At 41.5% G+C, this 20,017-nt stretch overlaps 1 protein-coding gene across 18 annotated transcripts in view; it reads left to right on the top strand.

The window, feature by feature from the left end:
- The first annotated feature begins 282 nt into the window (after positions 1-282).
- Positions 283-20,017, top strand: part of SNAP91 (synaptosome associated protein 91) — a 65,158-nt gene continuing 45,423 nt past the window's right edge. For 17 of the 18 annotated variants that reach the window (XM_054061778.1, XM_054061777.1, XM_054061766.1 and 14 more), the window contains exons 1-4: positions 283-400; positions 929-1,088; positions 17,223-17,365; positions 18,438-18,513. In XM_054061778.1, coding sequence (XP_053917753.1) covers positions 959-1,088; positions 17,223-17,365; positions 18,438-18,513 — 349 coding nt within the window. In that variant the 5' untranslated portion in view covers positions 283-400; positions 929-958. The remainder of the gene's footprint in view (positions 401-928; positions 1,089-17,222; positions 17,366-18,437; positions 18,514-20,017) is intronic. The other variant, XM_054061761.1, reaches the window with a different exon arrangement.

Genomic DNA, 20,017 nt, shown 5'->3' with positions numbered 1-20,017 from the left:
ACACCGATTCCCTGGTTTCTCTCCAGATCGCCTCCCCGGCCCCTGAGGGTCCCCTTCAACGTGTGCGCCGGGGCGAGGCTGCTCTACCCGAGTAGCGGCACCACCTGACTGCGCCGGGACAGCGGCCCCTGCGTCCCGCCCTCTGCACCGGGCGGGGGGCGGCGCTGCGGCAGTAGCGCGGGGATTAGGCTGCGGGAGGATTAAGCTGGAAATAGCGGCTGCCGACGCCCAGCGCATCCCCGGCGGTGGGAGGGGGGCAGCCCGCCCCGCACCGGGGGCCACCGGGGAGGGAGGGAGGGAGGGGGGGCTGCCAGGGACCCCTCTCGGCAGCGGGCAAGCGGCGGTGCCGTCCCCGGAGCGGCGGCAGGAGGACGGCAGGGACGGAAGGACGCGCTGACAGGTCGGCCGCCGGCGCTCCCTGCATCCCTCTTCGCCCCCGGGGGATGCTGCGCGGTGATGGGCGCCGCTGCATCCCGGCGGGGGTCGGGGCTCGCGGGGGGTCCCCCCCATTGGGACCGGGGGGTGGAGAGGGAGGAAGGCACCGGGAAAGGGCAGAACATGGCGCAACGGTGCCGTAATCCCGCACCGGGGAGGCGGCGGTGCGGGCGCTGCAGCGGGGGGTGGGGAGGGGGGTGTCTTCATCCCCCCCTTTCCCCGTTCCTGGGGGTTCGCACGTTATTTGCGTGCAGCACATCGTGGTTTCCCCTCTCTCCTCTCCCAGACGCATCTAAAATATCCTTTATTTTTTGCCCCAGGAGGCTTCTAGGGAGGCGAAGGCTTGCAGAGCGGGGCGGGGGGGCTGCGCCGCCCGGGGGACCATTGTGCGTGTGCCTTTCCCTGCCCCCCCCCATCCTCCCCATCCCGCCTCCCCTCGGCGATAAACCCGGAATCCCCCCTTTCCCTTGCCGTGTTTTTTACGCCTCTGCAGAGCAGGCAGCGGCAGGCAACACCAGCGAAGATGTCGGGTCAGACGCTGACAGATCGCATCGCAGCTGCTCAGTACAGCGTTACGGGATCAGCCGTAGCCAGAGCCGTCTGCAAAGCCACCACGCATGAAGTGATGGGGCCCAAGAAAAAGCACCTGGACTGTGAGCATCCCTTTTTGTCTTCCCAGCCAACACCCGGGGCCGAGGATGCTCAGGGCGCCTTCGAGCCGCCTGGGTGTCGCGCTTGCTGTAATCCAGCTGGCAAAGCCTAAGGGTTAGGAGAAACCTCCAGGCGAGGATGAGTTATTATTGCATTTCTTCTCTTATTGCATAATACTGCTCCTTCGGCCATTTTTTTTTCTTATTTTTCCTCGTGACCTCTTGCTTTTTTATCTGGGAAGGCAGCGCAAAGCGTGCCTCGTGGAAGAGGGATTCGGGAAGAGGGGAGGGAATTGGACACAGGGCAAAATGGACACGTGCTTGTCACTGCCTGCTTTGGTCAGGATTAAACGAGGCAGAGACACAAGTACTGCGCCAGGAGCTTGCCGAGCACCCAGAGGAGCGTGGCCATCTCCACAGCGAACTTCTGAAGAGGCTGAGATGGTGGCAGGTTTAAATGGCGAGGTGCTTGGATAGCATTGTGCTGTAGATTTGGGCAGCCTTTGGAGAGCCTGAGGGCTGTCGCTGAGGTCCTAAATAGCAGAGAGCAACTTCGTCAGCTGCTTGATGGTTTGTATCATGTTTCGCTGAAGATGGCTGGTGGCTTTGCCTCGTAGATTTATTGTCTATTGTGGACTGGCATTAGCTAGTTAAAGCACAAAACAAGGTTGAAGTCAAAACGTTTCTTAAAAAATAATGAGTTAGTAGTGTTATTCTTGACAATTTTATTTCTTCTCAACCCACTCAACTGTCAGTCCCTGCTTGGAGACACCAAGGAGTAGAATGGTGAAAGAATTTAATTGCATGATATTAATTGGCCTTGTCTGCCAGTGGTAGTTCTGTCCAGCATTGAACTTGGAAGATCACCAGCAGGTTTTAGTGTCTAAAATTAAGTGGGGTTTCCCATTTTTTTTTGGGCATGATAAGAAACACTTTCAAGTGAATATCAGCAGGTTTTATGCCGAGCAGTCTCTTGGCTGCCGGCTGGTGCAGGTGCGTGTAAGTACGATTTGGATGAGGCTATATTTCTTAAAAGAAGGTAGTATCACTTCTGGAAAATAATTCCAGATTTCAGCTCTAGTGGCTTTGTAGCTAAACCTTAAGGTGGCAGACAGCATGCTGGCCTTCTAGTATATCTATAATATACTCTTGTAGATATGTCTAAGAGATGCTGACATAAGCACCACTGACTGAAGACTAACTGGAGTCTAAACCATTATTTAAATAGATCAGCTGTCTTGATATCATCTCTTCTCTCTTGTTTTCTTTTACATTTTAAAAATTCATCTTGATAATTGACATCTCCTATGTTGCTGTTTGGTAGCTGTCGACACTTCTTAATCTGTAGGCTGTGTCTGGACAGTCCTACTGTGTCTGTTACTAGAAGCTTTAACTTAAAAAAAAGCCTAGCTCATGCATTTGCAAACATGCTGTGTCTCTGTGTGTGTCTCTTATATATAATAATATATATTTACAGACATTCAGGCGCACGTAGTATATGTGTATGTATATATGTATTTAAAAAAAAAAAAAATATTTTTTTGAATGGGCAGAATTAAAATGAGGTAGAAATAATTTACCAGTGCTAGACTGGAAAGGGACTGTGTTTGGATATTGGTGTTGATATTACTACAGAAAATGAATATGCTGGAGACTGAAGCTGGCAACGTCCCCTGCAGTTTCATACCCACCTGCATGCAAGACACAAGAGGAGAAGAGAAATGGACATTTCCTGGGAAGATATATCCCTGTTCATTTTTCCTTCTGTTTTCCAACCTGTATGTAACAGCTGAGAGTTTAACTAACAGATATCATTAAAGACAGAATCTTATCAGTGGGAGATAGGCATATTCAAAATTGTGGATGAAAATCAAGTTCATATTTCAGAAGAAAAAATATTCTCAGAATCTTAAACCCAAGGCATCTCCTCAGAACTATGAATTGTTAGGCAATTCTTCAAACTTTGACATATATCTTGTGAACAAGTGCTAAAATGAGCCTTAGATCTTTTAACGAGCGAGCAAATTGAAAGTTCATCCTCTGAAAGAGCAATACCCTCATGTATACAGGAGGTACTGCTAGGTGGAAAAGAGAATGAAAGGTAAAACTTGCTGGTGTCTTGGGATGAGTTTTGAGTCAAGGTCCAGAGGATTTAGGTGTCTAAAACTTCAGGTACCAGAGTGTGATGGTTGGAGCAATGCTTTATGAAGAGCTGTAATTTTAGTATTGTTGGAGAGTTCTATGTCCTTAGGAGCTAGGTTTCATGTCACACAACCTATCTTCCTCTGCTCTGCTTAGCAGATGGGCATTGTAAATTAAATGGAGGGATCAACTATTTAACAATAGTTAAGTAGTCCTGTGAGGATAGGACACAATGATGCCTGTCCTCATATGTTTTCTGCAGAAGATGTTAGTTCCGGAGAGTTACAGAAAGGTGATAGGTGACAAGCGGTGGGGTGTCTTTTTTTTTTTGTTTGGTCTAGATTTTTTTTTAATGAGTACTATTAAGAGAGAATTTGCTCTGAGGAATAAAAGGCATGATTTGGGTATGAGTGCATGTGTGCAAGAAAGGGAGGTAACAACAGGATTAATGTCTCCCGTGAGCAAAAGCTGTTTACCTTTGTGTGGTTTTCAGTACTTGCAGAGCTTGCAAGTGCAAGTTTCAATATAGATGCTGCATAGTGGCTGTCCTTTGGCGTGGACTCTGGGTGCTGCACAGGCGTGTCATGTAAGGAAGTACTGAAGTATGACCAGGTTGCTATCGTACACTTGTTGGTAAGATTTACCTATTTCTTGAATTCTAGCTCTCATGCTAGTGAGTTTCCAGCAACTGCAGGTAGTGCCAGATGGCTTTAAATGGATTTCCCAGGTCACTGTGGGGAGAAAAGGAATGTAAATCTAGGATGCTGTGATGGTTTGGGGTGAGCTGTTGCAGTTGGCATGTTAAGAGCTCTTGCCCTTTTGGACTTAAAAAACTTGTTGTCTTGAAGCCATATCATTATGGTAACTTTATCTCCCTCAACTAACTGTGTTATGTTAAATAAAGTACAATTAGATACAGCAAGTGAGGAAAGCACTTCCATGGAGAAATGAGGATTCACAACTTTGCTGCAGTGAGGACCATTGCAGAGTGGGTCAATTAGATATGTGGACTATGTTAAAGATATATGAGCTGTGGTAATTCAACTGTGAGGGAAATCCTGGTGCACGGCATAGAATTTTCATTATCAGAATTGTTCTGAAAGATATGTTAAGGCTTTGTTGAGAGTTTAATTGTGTGGGGCAAGTAAAAGCCAGTGTGTAGACTCAATTAGGAGTGACCCTGATAGTATCAACGGGGGGAAGCTTTTGGAGAAGGTAGATAAGAAAGCTTGACTTTCAAATGCTAAAACACAGGGTAAATGAAGGGAGAAATAGGTGGATCTGAACTCAGCTCTATTTATAAAGGATCTTGCTCAGAAACGGACTGTCAAGCTTTTATTTAGGGAAGTGAATTGGAAACCAGCGAGGTTGTTCCATCTGCAGTTGTTCATAACAAGTTCCTCTTTCTGAAAATGATCAAAATGGCTGGGATTTTCCTTGGTTTATTTTGTTGAGTGAATTGCTTTGCAGCTGGAGGAAGTTCTGGAGTGTGTAGTCTAAAAATGACTGCGTAGTGCCTCCTTACTTCTTCAAAATAGTTCTCATAAGGTAGAAGGCTCTTCCAGAGGCCTGGTGAAGAGTTGGGAGATTTTCATGAAATGTCAAAACAAAGCAGGCAAAGATCAGGACTCGCTTTTCTGTGTCTGTGAGCCTGCATATCGGTAGTAACTGCTTTCCTTACCAAGTCTAATTTTGCGTATCTGTATATGGCTGGCAAACAAAGGCTCTAAAAGGAAATTTATAATTTAATTCATGCTGGTCACTGAACAGCAGGGCTGGTGTATTTTGCTTATACGCACACTTTTGTTCTTGTAGTGTTTTGCCTTTCTTCTGCAAACTGTGGCAACGACCTTACAAGTTTGAATCACTATGGTTTCTGTTGTTGAAACAGAAGTGGCTGTTGACCAAAACCAACGAATTTAACGTTTTTCTTAGGCTCAGTAAAGATAAAATTACTAGATCCTACAATTTAGTCTTAGAAACCTCTATCTAATTCCTGAGGAATATGTGTGCCTCTGTTTTTTGGGAGAGGGGGAATCAGTGGAGCTATCTTCAGTCACTAGACTTCAGTGACTGTTAGGGTTAAATTGGATGCGTACCTCAGAAGTTGTTCAGTGTTGAAGTGATTTGGGGAATATTCCAAGTCTGTTGGCACTCGGGGCACTTTCCTAGCAGTAGTAGTGCAGACACACAAGTACTGCATTGCTCTGCAGTCCAGGTGACGCTTTTGTCTTTACGACTATAGAAGTTCCTTCAAGAGAACTGCCAAGAACAGAGTCCCTGTACAAACTGGGCTTAATCTTTCATGCTTCACCAATGAAACTACTTTTTTAGAGGTGCATAGATCTTTGAATGGGAGTAGAAATGCCTGTAATGGGTAGGAGTAGCTAATAAGGCTTTTTAGATTTGTTGATCTTGAGTATTTCAATGGCATTAACTTTCAATTACCTGCCTGGCCCCATTCTTTTTGTTAAGTGTAGTACCAAGAGAAGGTTGTCCTTTTAATTAAGCTAAGACTTAGCTAACTAATAATTTTTCAAAATACGTTTGAAGCTGGGGTGGAAGTCTAAATTCATATTAAGAAGCAAAGGCTGAAACGTGGGCAGGATCACTTGATCTTGTGCATCTGCATTGTTCTGTGTTTAAGTCTTGTTATGGTACAATCCCTAAGGAAAGGAAAAGGAGTATAAGGAAAGGAGGATGTAGGTAGACAGTGTAATATTAAACTTTCTTTTATCCAAACAGTGTAACTTGATAAAGCTAGATTGACTAGTCGTACCTTCCTTCCCCTTGGCTTTTCTTCAGCTGGAAGCTTGTATTCTTAGACTGTTTTCAGTAACCATCTTTCTGTTAAACATGCTTTGTCAAGGTCATTGGTGACGAGCTCTGGGGCAAGTCAGGTCTTTCTGCTGTATTGGCTTCCATTAGTAGACCCTGATAATGGAGTAGCTATGTCTTTGTTGAGGTCTCTTGTTTGTGTGATGGTCAGTATGATATTTACTGGTACCTAGTTTTAATTACTTCTGTTTAGTAGTTGAATGTATTTCATAATAGAATCATCATAGAATCATAGAATAGTTCAGGTTGGAAGGGACCTTAAAGATCAAAGGAAGTAACACTATGAGACTATTACTTTTTCTCTCATAGTGTTACTCCCTTTGATCCTGGGTGGCAGCAATTGAACATCTTTTAAACAACATAAAAAAATATTCTGCAATTTAATTCCCTGTGATTTGATTTGATCTGTGCCTCTGATTTCCCAGCCTGACTCTTAAACCCTCCATCTTTGTGTGTGCTTTCCTGGGCCTATCTCACTAGTGATGAATTCTATTTAAGTGCTCTCTTGGTGTGGTTTGTCCATGCTTCTGTGTCTGTGCCCTGTGAGAATCTTCTGAAGTACTTAAAAGCAGATAACAATCAGGATGACTCTGAAGGATGTAGAGCATTTTGAATGCTATTTGTCTTTCCTGCTTCTTGCTGGATGGAGAAATTGGTAGACAAAGAGGAGGATTTGCTGTCCTCTTGGTGCCCACTTCTGAAGAAATGGTAAGATAGCAGGAGCACACGGGCTTCTAGTATTTTTCTGCTGATATTCGAGATACTTGAGACTACTTCACTCTTCTTACTCTACTTACCTTCCCCCTGGTATTGGGTAAGCATGACAAGGTGTTGGCTGCTGGGGTGGCCTCTGTGAGAAGAGACCAGGCTATACTCTGTGCCAGACACAGCTGGCTCCGCAATGGACCCACCACAGGACACGGCTGAGCTCATCCACCAAGCTTGTGATATTTCCAGGAAAACATACTTCAGAAAGGGCAGAAAACTCTAGACAAGCAGAGGAGGAGGAGGGGAAGAGCGAAAAATGGCAGAGGGAACACCGAGGTCAGAGGTGGAGCAGGGGTTTTCTGTGGTACAAGAGCAGATATCCCCTGCAGCCTGTGGAAAAGCCCCCTGTTCTCAGAGGTCACAGTTGCAACATCCTCCCCTGCTACCAAAACCTTGCCACATCCACCCAATATACCCCCTGCCACCGCAGAAAAGAAAGGGAGAGACCTTCCTCAGTCAGCTGTGGAATTGTTACTGCTGAAGGAGCTGGCTCTAGTGTTTCTGGGCGTGAGGAAAAATTAGGAGTGGGAGGGGGTGACATTATATCCCTTCCTTTAGTCTTACTATACTCTAAAGATGAGTCAGTGGTACTAAACAGTATCATTAAGTTAACATGCCCTATTCCTTTTTGGAGCTTCTTTTCAAGACACAGATTAGGATGCGGGTAAGGCTGGAAAAGCACAAGTTTTGATGCGTGCCTAGAGGAAATGCAGTAGTCTTACCAGTGCGTGTCTGATGGAACTTGGATCTCCAACCTTCAACACATGCTGTGCCGATTAGGAACAATAATGGCTGGCTAGGAGAGAGGGGTTTTGAATACCATGAAAACTAAAAAGCAAGGAATAAAGAAAGCCAGGAAATCAAGGTCTGAATCTTAGCACAGGATGTCTAGTGTGCCAGAAGAACGGGTTATCTAGCACAAGGCTGAACCCTGAACTCAAAATAAATGATATGTTAGAGGAAGCTTTTCTGGTAGATAGGCAGGCAGTGATCTGTAGCACAGGGTTTGCAGCAGTACTTTCATTCCTCTGAGTCAGCAGTGCCAACACAATTGTGGTGTGAAGCTTCATTGGTAAGTTGATATTAGAGTATCCCACCCCATCACACTTGGCATGGTTGCTTGATTTTCCTGCTGGTCAAAATTTTGTTTGGATGAGAGCTTTGTGGCTTGAGTAAAATCTGTATAAACCAGATGTTGGCAATTGCTTGAAGGCAGTTGGAATACTTGGCAGAAGTTAGCTTGTCACTTAATGTTGAGTATGGTTAAGTCTACTTTATCTGGAGTTTTGCAAACCCCATGCTAGACCCTTAGAGCTGGTTTTGGTACATTAAACTTGATGTTTTTAACATGTTTACCTCTGCAGAGCTGCTTGAAAACACTGAAAATCAACACAAAACAAGTTTTGCAAGGGTGAGCTCAGAGTTACATTCAACAGTCATAGCTGGTAGCCAGTAAGCTACTTGTGCTTATAAAAAATTCTTCTCTTTAGGTTGTGAAATGCATTTGCTGAAGCAGCTGGGAGTTGTAGTTTACTAAGAGAGGGAATATACCAGCAGTCTGGACTAGTGCCACAAATGGTGTTGGACATCAGTCTTGAAATATTGCTGTGAATGTAGGAGGAATACTAGAAAAGTGTTTTCTATGCTGCTGGCAAATGGTGTATCCACTAGGTGTCTGAGGCTTGCAGCCTAGTCTTAGTACAGTATAGGAAATGGCAGTACACTGTATTACCACCAGTTTCTGGATGAACCAAGTCTAAATACCCTTCTGTTTGTCCTCCTCGCCCAAGATAATGCCATCTCATGCTTTGTTTTATATTCTATCTGTATCTTAACTTACTTTGTTGAAGGGGATTGGATGCTGAAAAGTCCTGATGTGATGCTAAAGTTGTGTATTTATGTAATCTGTACTCTGGCATTTGGGCTGAGGCAGGATGTCCGTTGGTTGCCTTTCCTAGTGTTGTGATAAAACTCCAGTGTCTTGTGATAAAACTCCAGTGTCTTGTGATATTTTTTTGTAGAGGAGATTTTGCGAATACATAGGCACAATCATGTGTGAGGGCTACCAAGAAAGCACATTCTGCCTCTTTGTATGTACTGAGAACTGCAAATTGCTGACAGGATGTGTCTGCAGCTTGTGTCTGTCTTGTGTCATGATCAACTCTTCCTGGTCACGAGCCAATATTCAAAATTACCACAGGTAGAAAGAAAGTTGGCAGAAACTCTTGTGTTGTAGTTGGGCGACAGAGCTCTAACAAAGCAGTTTTGCTGAATGCTTTACTGAGGTAGCTTTACTTTCTTGAAGAAAGAGTAAAAAAGAAAGCTATGTTCTTTGCTAGTTGTTTCTAGGTATTTAGGAGACTAAGTTATGGATGAGTTATGAAACACCAGTAAGAGTTGATTGGAGAATTTTATGTCCACTTGACCTAAGATTGTTCTACAATATATTTAAAGGACCAAAGAACATGTCTTCTCAAGAAATTGTCTTCAACTTTGTTGTCCTAAAGAGATGGGACAAGACTGTGGCTTGGCTACTGGCAGTACAGGAGATCACTTCAAACCAACTCTTGGCTTGGCATGAGCGCAGATGACACAATGGCAGCAGGTGCTTCCAGAGCAGATGGTCAGCAGTTATCCTGCAGAGCCTGGCAGGTTCCTAGTGCCTCTGGCATAGTTTTGTTACATCTCTTAAGTATCTCTGAGAGTTTACAGAATGTTCTAAAATGGTCCTCCATAAAAGTGAGAGAAAGACATGACTGCTCAAAGCATGAATAAAACATGCTGACTTGTTGCCCACGTTCTTAAAATGTATGCGAGTTTACAAGTTTAGAGAAAGGTCCTCAAAACAAGACAGTGATAAGTTATCTTGCCATAGTGCAGGACTCCGATAGCTAGAGCATACAACTTTACAGATAATTGAAAAGCTCACATAGATGCACTTAAGTGGGAGTTCAAACTGTTTCTAAAAGGATTCTTCCTTTCACTTCTCATTTCAGAGTGTAGGATCTTTCTGAGGGGGAAGCGAGCTGGCCTGTTTCCTGGCTATGAAGGCTGCTGTTTCCCATTATGTAGAGGTCTAATATAGATACCAGCTTTAACATATCATTGCATCAGTTCTTTAGCAACCCTGGAGTTCTAAAACTTAACCTTTTCAAATGGAGACTTGGTTTTGGATCTTGCTGTGTGACTGTGGAATCCAAAGTGCAGTTATTGTGCCTGTAGCTCTTAATCCAAGTTTTATAGCTTCATATAAAACCATTCGTAGAAGGTACATTCTGCTAAGGGGCAGCAAGCAGAAGTCGGTGTATCTAGTGCGCCAGTGTTTGGAAAACATGTAAATTTTGTGATGAGTGATGTTTCACTGCTGGCATCTGAAACCAAAACCTATTGCCTTACGTGAGCCTTGCGTGTGACTTTCTGATCTGATCTTTCTTTCTAAGCCGTTTAGAGTCTTTCTAGTTCTGCTGAGCTTGATTTTAAACTTCAAATTGCTCTCTTTGTGAATGACAAGCATATTAGCAGGCAAAGTGTTTTATGTTTGGAATGGATGAGTTTGAAGAACTTTGTTTTGTTTATCAGGAAGCTGGAAGTTGCTTAGGCTGTATTATGAGAAGCTAACTTTCAAAACTCTCCTTCATAGCATGCTTAGGGGTTAAGTGACATTTTAGGTGTTGCAGTCTGGAGATCTGACTCTGTGTGCAGCTTTGCTGCCTGGATATGAGCCTGTGTGATGGATTCCAACTTCTGCATTCATCTTTAGCTTGATAGCAGACTTCTACTGCCAGTGGTGAACATATCTATCAGAGGCATTGCTGACTTTGAACTGTTAGATGGCAACTTACTACTGTCAGTTTTTTTTACGTTAGTAGTTATCACTGCAGCTTTCATCTCTCAGGTGGATGTTCCATTCAGTTTAAAAGAATTTTTTTTTGCAACGTGGAGAAATCTGCAGTATATGAAATGCTGCAGACTCATGTTAAAGGCTAAAGTCTGTTAGTAGTTGTTATTTTTTCAGAGTTTGAGACTTGCCTGTCTTGTGTGGCAGAAGCAAAGGATTCTTGTTGAACTGGTGTAGTACAGGGGAAAAAACATAAAGGAACTGCACATTTGGTTTAATTTTGTTTTATGAAGGAGAGAGTAAAGCTCCATTTAATCATGAAGGATTTCAGTCAGTTTGTAAAAAAATCTGATTTAATGCACAGTGTTCACTTATGAGGCAGCCATCTGGTTTTAAAAACTCATGATCTTTCTGTTGTGTTATAGATACATGACAAAATAGATTGAAATGATTGTACTGATGTTATAAATACTTGCTGTTTAGTTACGACTGCTTCAGTATGCCTCTAGGAGGTCATACTGTTTCACCAACTGTAGGGACAGATTTGCATTATACTTGCTTTCTTTTTCCTACAGATATGTGAATGTTTTCAACAGGACTGTCTGCATAGGTTGGGGCATTTCATTCCCAATTCTGAATTTCAGCCCATGCTGAGCTTCTGGTGCCTTTTCAGCTCAATGGAGTGCATGAGCTCTGTCCCTGTTTGCTTGTTTTTTAGGCTGACCCTACTGAAGATTATGTTGTTCCACAACATCCACTGACAAAATAGCTGGACTTCTAGAAGAGTCTGAATGAGACAGTAGGAAAAACACAGACCATGGTCTGGATATTGAAAGATGTATCAGTTGCTGAGCCTGCTTATTCAACTGTTGTATTTCTAGCATACAGGCTGCAGCTCATTAACACATCACTGAAGTTGCTTGCATGTTGTTTCATCCCCACCCTAGTTTTTATGTATTTCCAATGCGTAACAGCTAAGCAGTGCAACTGAAACATGGGGCTACTTCCAATATATTTTCAGTCTCATTCAGTAGTCGATTACAAATTATTGTTCTGGGCAGAGGTGATAGGCTAGTGACAGTTTCATTTCTACAAGTTTATTAAAAATGAATGGTTTTCTAAGTAATGTAGAGCCCTAACTGGGTTTCATTCTTCTCAGTAAAAATAACAGCAGTGTGGCAACTCAAATAGCTCAAGTGCCTCAGTGGATTACTGCTTTCTGCCAGATGTGGCTGGAGTGCAAGATCAGCCCAACATGTAGAGACTGGTTAGAATATGCTCTAGTGTAGAAATTACAGTAAAGGACACCATGCTGTGTGGAAAACATGAAATCCTTATTTTTCTAGTGTAGCTGTGCTGTTCTGGATAAAAGCTGCAGTTGATTCTGTTACTGATATCCTAATGAACAACCAAGCGATACAAGTTGTGAATTTATGTAACCAACAGGTAGTATAAGGGGTCGCTCACCCTCATGGGAGGATAATAGCAAACCACAGCTGGAATCCTGGTATCCAGTTGCAGTAGCCAATTAACCAGATCTTATTGACTGTTCTCCTTCTAAGCAATAATCTTCCAACAATATACCCCCTTTAAATTTCTTCTGTTGTCTGCAGCAGGATGTAGGGTGCAACAAGACTGTGGCTTTAATCTTGCATGGATGGAGAGAACGATTCTGCCCCTTAGAGGAAACTGAATTAATGCTTTGAAGGCTTGGCAGAAGATTGGTTGGTGGCTGCAGTTTTGTATATCTTCACTAAATTAGTGTGTATTTTGGTTAAGGCTTCAGGGTCTGAACTGCTGAAAGAAATGGCTCATAGAATGAGTTCTGAGATTTGTCATGCAAGATAAAAATTCCTTTTTATGCAAAAAGTTAATGGTCAAATGCTTAACAAACCAACAAGATTAAAATAATCTAATATTCTTATTGACAGTTATCATTGAAGCACAAACTGGTAACTTTGTTCTGCTTCCCAGTACTGTGTTGTGGTCAGTCTTCTGTAAACCTGGAAGTTCAGCTCTTGCATTGGTTAGCATAACAGTTCAGGAGCTTCCTGATATGGTTCTGCTAGGGTGGACTTGTACAGTTGCTTGCCTATATAACTTTTTGGTTGAGACTTTTAAACTCTTACTTTAAGCCACTTCTTTCTGTTCTAGGCTAGTCTGGATTTGGAACAATTGTATATTTTTTTCTGTAGCTTTAAGGTGTTATTTACTTACTTAAAAGCCAGAAGAATAGCTGGTGAAGACTATTGTAATGTTCAGGGTAACAGTAAGGAAGGTCTGTAAGGAGGTTGCTCTGAGAGATTTGGCAAAGCTTAAGAACTGAATGTATGACACAGCTCAGATACAGAGGCAGCTCGCCTGTTAATTCAGCCTGGAGTGACAGCTGCTCTTAGGTTGGCACCAGTATCTCTCTGAACAGAAAAATCTTGTGCTCTGATGCAATTTCTCTGCATACTGAAATGTAAATTGTGAATAGTTAATGTTGAACTGGGGAATCCCAGGTCTGTCTGTTAAGCAATTGAGTAAAAAAACCGCAACAAAACCAAGCTAGGAAAGAATGTTGCCCTGATTCAGAATGTGATCTGAAAAGGTAAAGGAGTAAGATAGATTCTTTGAAGAATCTCTCTTCAAAAAGCAAATTTAAAATTCTGGAATTTTAAAATTTAAAATCAGGAAGTAGTTTCCAATGAGCCTGAAGAATTCTGAAATTCCAAAGGCAGTGAAACTCTCTCATTGTTTTTTTGTTTTACCTTATAAGCTTAACAAACAAATGCCAAAATTAGTTACATCTTTTAATGGTCTCTTTAAAAAGTTGTGAAGAGACAAGGTGTCTTAACTTACTTTGGTCTTTCTCATTGAACCCTCTATGATTCTTCCTCAGCTTGACATGTTTGTCTTTTTATAAATGAAGGTGTTAATTGTACTTTAACTTTGCTTCTTTTCCAGGAAAACGTTGCAAATATCTTAAGGCTGAATCAAAAAAATTGGCTAGTCAAAGAGTTTGAAGGCTGGTGTTTAGATTTGAGTTATGGTGCCAAAGAATTGCAAACATTTATTCCTTCTGTGTGCCTATGTTTTGTATCTGAAAATTTAACTAGAAAAAGTATACTTAAGCCCAAATTAAGTGTAAAATTTGAATATGGATGTCTAGAGAAAAGAAACGTTCAAAATAGCACCTAGCAAGATGTGAAGAGAGGAAATAGGAGGTATCAGGTACTGTGATTTGGCAATTATACTTTAGTTCCACAGTAAAACAAGTTCAAATGAAGGTCTCCACCTTCTCCACTTGTGTGAAAATCATGATGAAAGCACTGGCTGTTATTGCTCTACCATTCCTGGTTTCTTATTCTTGGAATTTGCATTTGGGCTCAGTTTTTGCATTTGAGGATCAACTGTCAGTGTACATGACATGGGTGCCTGCAGTAGCAGTAACTTCATCAGGAAAGTACCTTTAATCCTTGTTTGTAGTAATTGTGTGTACCCCAGACAGAATCAACTTGGTAAGATCGCTTCATATGGCATCTGATGGGCTGTGCTTCAGCTGGTACTTCTTAATAATTTCTGTTAACAAGTCCACCTGTGACTTGCATGGAACGCTGTGAGCTTTGTTGTCTCTTTTGAAAACGAAGTTTCTGTCCCACCAGTAAATGTCTGAATCTTTTGAAAATGTAGTTTCTAGATTTTCTTTTTTTCTTCTATGCATTTGCTTCTCCCTTGTACCTAGTCTTCCCTACCGCACTGAAGGTAAATTAATTTTGCTAAGCCTTATTTTAAATTTCACCTTAGCCACCAAACTATGTTGCTCGGAGTAGGTTAAAGTTAGCCGTGCTTCTGAGTTGCTCTGGACACTGACAATTGCTGGTTAAACTGAGACTCTATGGTACTGGGGAAAGAAACCCAGGAAGCTTGAATTCCTTAACTTGTGGTGTGAGTTAATGGAAAACAGCTCTGTAAGAATTAACCCCCATCTTGGTATTTTTTTTGTTTTTTCCTCTCTGGGATGATGAGTAAAATCTTCATGCATGGTTTAATTCTTTGCTATGCACTGAAAGTAGTAGGCTTAAATTCAATCATACCTCTCTACTCAGCACACTATAATTACTGGTGCCATAAAGCGTTCAGAGTTGCAGACTGAGATGCCGTACCCTCCACCAGTTTGGGGAGGAGGCAGAAACGACTGAGTGACTTCAGGAGAAGTGCTGCAGTAGCATATAGGACTAGTGCCTTGTAGCCTCTGTCACCAGCATTGCTGTAGGTGGACTCCTGAGGTTTCATTATCTGTCATTCACTGATGGAATATGCATTCATAGCATCCTTCTTCCATAGTGAGCTGAAACTTAGGACCGAAAACTTGCAAATTTGATGCATGCTTCCTTATACTAAGAACAAATCCTGTCATCTACAGTAAAACCTCTGAAAGGGGTAAATGGTGAGCAAGCCACTTGTGACTTGCTTCTAGGCTCTTACAAACCATTGTCATCTATAATGCATTCATCAGCAGTACAGAATAAAAGATTGTTGGCGTGTTTGTATGACAAGATCGGGGGGAATTTTGGAGCTCAGAGCTTGAACTGCTGTCATTCAATAGCATGGCTTTACTACTGTGTCTGCAGAACTGCCTCCTTCAAGGGTAGGTAGTATTACTGAGGTTAGATTTTAACTTTACATTTCAGAAGGTGTTCTGCAAAAAAAAAAATCCCAACACCCACGACAAAAGCAGTAAACACTATGACAACAACCATTTTAAATAAACTCGGTGAACAGATCTCACAATTTTGTCTTCTGTCTCATTACAGAAAATCATTCCACTGACCTGAAACTGGAGACAACTTGCAGCTTTTGTGCCAATACAAAAGTCTGTTTTAAACACAAGCATTGCAGTTCTCACAGGCTTCTGACTCTGAGCTATAGATTTCTTGTATCTTTAATTAGTCTGTTTAATAGAAGTAAAAACCCCATAAAAAGATCACTTTCTATTAACTTTTTTTTAAAAAAAAAATTACTGAACTTCTGAACAGTTCTAGTACCCCAGTATAGGCTTCTAAACACAACAGGTGACTCTTGGTAGCTGATGTGACTCATTGGTCTGTTTAGACAGACCTGTCCTTGGGACTTTTCCTGTCCTGAAGAGGCAGAGTCAGTAGTTTTACAGCACCCTGAACCTTGACTTCCCACTCTCAGCAGCATTAATCTCTCCATTATATGGGCTTGGTGACCCAGTCTGCCCAGTCTGAATGGGTGACCCTGCTGGACTAAACTCCTGTGGAGTGGTTACAGCAGACTCACATAGCTTAAGTGTGCAAGGATCAGTTGCAGAATAGTCTGCCTGCTTCTAGGGTAGAACATCTGTCATCATGAAATGACTTGAATAGTTAGATGAACATTTCTAGTCTAGGAGGAAGGAAAAGAAACATGGAAAATCATTAACAATGATTACTTTTGACTGAGGGAAGGTAAAAGATTAGTATCTTCATTAGTAACACAGATAATGCTAAGTCTAGTTGTTAAACTCTTTAATTTTTAACTTTTTCTACCTAGGTCTTCAAACTTTAAGCCTCATCCCTATAATTAAGCCTGTATTCTCTGCTTTGTTTGTTGCATGAAACAGTGTCCTGAAGTTTTGTTAGGTCTGTGTCTGGCAATAAATGGATTTCAGTCATGCAGTTGCTGTATGCAGTTTCTAACTATGACTCAAAAATAGGTAATAGCTTGTAGAAGATCATTGCTGGCTGCCTACCAGAAGTCTGTAGGTAATAGATGATGTAGCAAATCAAAGATCCGATCCTATCTGTAAATATAAATCATATAGATGCTAGTGGAAAGCTTGCTGTCGTACTGTTATGATTTAAGTACTTATCTTAATTTCATGTATTCTCCTGGGCAAGTCTACGCTTTCCTAATGTACAGGATACACAGCTGAATTTATTCCTGTTTCCTAAGACAGTCTTATATCTTACTTCTTCTATGTAAGATGCAGTTGTTTCCATGAGACTATTCTTCAGTATAAACTAATGTATATCCTTGCCTTTCTTCCTGCTTTTGAAGAGGCCTTAATGCGTTTCTTCTTCTGTCTTGTTCTGTAGAGACTCTAGAAGGTGTGGTGTAGCATGCTAGTGAAATTCTAACCTCTGAGATGACTAGCGTATCTGTTTCTGGTGATACCTTGTTTTGCTGGTGTGACCAAGTTCAGTGTGCTTGGCATATTACCTGTAAGTGAAGAATTCAATAATAGTTAAGCATCTAACCCAGAGGTAATAAACTGCCACAATTAACTTGAAAACCTACAAGCAGTAAAGTCATGTGAAATTGTGCATCCTAACTTAATCTGGGGTGAAGGTGGAGAAAGGTTAGGACATAGCTCAAGCCAGAATTGTTGGAAAGCTGGTACTGTTGGATGAAAGAGTAGATACTTTAGATGTAGAATGTAAGCGCTCAATTTGCTGTTTGTCACAACAAAGGCCAGCAGCTTGGTGGGCTGAGAGACTGACCATGCTGCAAACTTTTTTGTCTTTTTTTGTGGCACGTGACACCTTCCTTTTCTCTTACAGACTTGATCCAAGCAACTAATGAAACAAATGTGAATATTCCTCAGATGGCTGATACACTTTTTGAGCGAGCAACAAATAGTAGCTGGGTGGTTGTATTCAAAGCCTTAGTTACCACGCATCATCTAATGGTTCATGGCAATGAGGTAAGTGTAATCAGCTTTCTCTTGAGACCACATTGGCACTGAACAGACTCCAAGTCAAAAACATTAGTAGTGTAAAGACATCTCTTCTGAACCAGTAAGGACCTGAGAAGAAAGGGCAAGAATTATTCTTGATGAGGAGCAATCTTACCTTTAACAGTGTAGCTGGAGGCATGCCCATTAGCTGTCTCTTCAGTTACAAAACCATAACATCAGAGCAAGCAGCAGCCTGTTCCAGGGTGTTGTCAATTTATGTGCTATCTGAAAATAGAGCTATACAAGATTAAAAACTACCTTGGACTTCCTGACTAGAGTCAGAGTTAATGTCCTGGCATATGTACTACCATCCAAATAGCTGCCCTCTCTGCTTGAATGGTAAAATCTTCCTAGAGCTGTAAATTCAACTTGATAGCCTTTTGGATTGAATTTCATTGCCCTTGCTTTTTGTTGACCTGTACAGACTGGTGTGTCTGCATTTAAAAAAAAAAGCACACTTAGAGTTTTATGACTGTGAAACAATTCCTCTCTGGCTGAATATGAAGTGTTTTCATGCAATGAACTTCTCCAGTGTCACAGTGTAAATTTTTACTCCTGTCCTATTTTTCCATTTCAAATTTTGGCCAATATTCTGGTTTGCTTTCTGTAACCGTTTCAGTCTGTTAGTCCATGTATTTGGTGTCAGGCCTACTTGTTATTAAAACAGGCCCTTGGCTGGGCTGAAACTAAGGGCTGTTGGACTGGAAAGTATGGGACTAGCCTGGATGTGCTGCTTTGTAAGCGGATAAATCTTGTCCTTACTCAAATCTCTTTGAAAATTAACTATTTTTATTGCTTCTTCCACAATCTGGTTTGTATTTGCACAGAATCTATTTCTGTATATACAGTAGGATATTTAGTAGATACAGGCTAAACATACTGTGAATGGATGAAAAAGGTTTTGAGGAAGGTTTTGCAGGCTAGGACAAAAGTTTGGGTTTTCACATGTGTATGCTGGAGCCAGACCGGTAATCTTCTTGCTAGGAGGTACAAGGCCTTCAGATACAACTTCTGATAAGAAAATAACTTTGTGTTGCAGAGATTTATTCAGTACCTGGCATCTAGAAACACACTGTTCAATCTCAGCAATTTTCTGGACAAAAGTGGATCTCATGGTAAGCCTACTCATAACTATGATCTTGACAAGTTTCTAAATAAGATGCTATTGTTGATTTGCTCCTTCATTCATAAGATGCAAATAATATAAAAAGGTTTCAATAGCACGTTTTTGTAGGTACTTAATGAACAGAGGAACTCTGAAGCTGGACAGCTTCAGAACACAGTTTTCAATTCCTGCAAATATTTTAGTCAAGGTGAAACTATAAAACTTCCTTAAATTGCTGGTTTAATTCAGGGATGGGTCAGCTATCTCCTTAACTGCTGTGCGAGTTAAAGATGAAATGGAGAACTTCCCATTCAGGTTTTTGGGTTTTACTCAGTCTTAAATTGTAATTTGTTTGCTTGGGTATGCTGCATTTTTTGCTTTACACAAGTGTTTAATTTTGGAAGGCAAGTGGAAGGCACCAAAAGAAGCTTACAATGTCTGCTTTTCTACTTTGACTCTGGGATTATTAATGAGTTTGCTTCACTTAAAAGAGAAAAAGCTTCTTTCATGATGGCTCTTGGCACCAAGAGGGGAAACATATAATTTGGCAGCTGTCAGAGACTGTATGCAGAATACAGGAATGCTACAATAAGGGGCAAGACCAAAGCAATGCCATGTTACTCCATCTTTCAGTGGAGACTTACACCAAAAAGACTTGTGTCTTTTAGAAATGGTAATGCAGGGCAGGAACAAAACCAAACAAATGCTAAAACTGTCTAAGGAAAACATGTTATGCATCTTTAAAGATACTGGTATTTGGCAACAATGCATTCTGTTAAATGCATGCTTTTGTGTTCTTTGCCACTTCCTTTAAACTTAAATTGCCATTTCATAGATAGTATAATGGTATATTAAAGAGACATCAGGGTTGGCAGTGTTAAGCCTGAGTTGCCGGAGAATTTTAATGTTGAGAGATACTAAGGAAAAATACAGTCAATGACTAAGTCAAGGGGTGTGGATTTTAACAAAGATAGCAAAAAGGTATCTGTACTTAAGAGGAGGAGAAGTTGCCTTCTGCACGCATTTCTGTAGCTTAGAGGAAGAAACTTTGAAAGAAATACCTGAAGGCTAGGCTGTAATACTAACTGTTCAGAAGTCTTATGGGCTTGAAGGTCACCGAAGTATCATGTGCCTTGAAGGTCTCTGGTGTAACAGTTCAAAGACAGTAATCCCTGTGAACGCCATCATCATTTCTTTGTTCTGGTAAACAAAGTCAGGGGACTTTTGAAGGTCATTGTAGGACTTGGAGGGACTGACATATATAAAATAGTGAAGTGCTTAAGTTGAACTTGATCTTTTACCTGGAAGTCACTTACCATTTAACTTTTTGTTAAATTGGCATTTTTCCCCTTTAATAGAGGGATAATCAGTTTCACCATCAGATAATGTTACCACATAACTGTGTAGAGCCATATCGCTGGTGCATTGGATACATCTGTTGTAAGCAGAGGACAGTAGTAGATTACTTTTGTACAGCACTACTGCTTTTTCTTCAGCAGCTGAAAGATGTGCTG

The sequence above is a fragment of the Cuculus canorus genome, chromosome 3 (assembly GCF_017976375.1).
Source record: "Cuculus canorus isolate bCucCan1 chromosome 3, bCucCan1.pri, whole genome shotgun sequence".
Lineage (NCBI taxonomy): Eukaryota > Metazoa > Chordata > Aves > Cuculiformes > Cuculidae > Cuculus > Cuculus canorus.
Note: the sequence above shows the minus strand (reverse complement) of the source record. Positions and strands in the feature narration are given on the sequence as shown.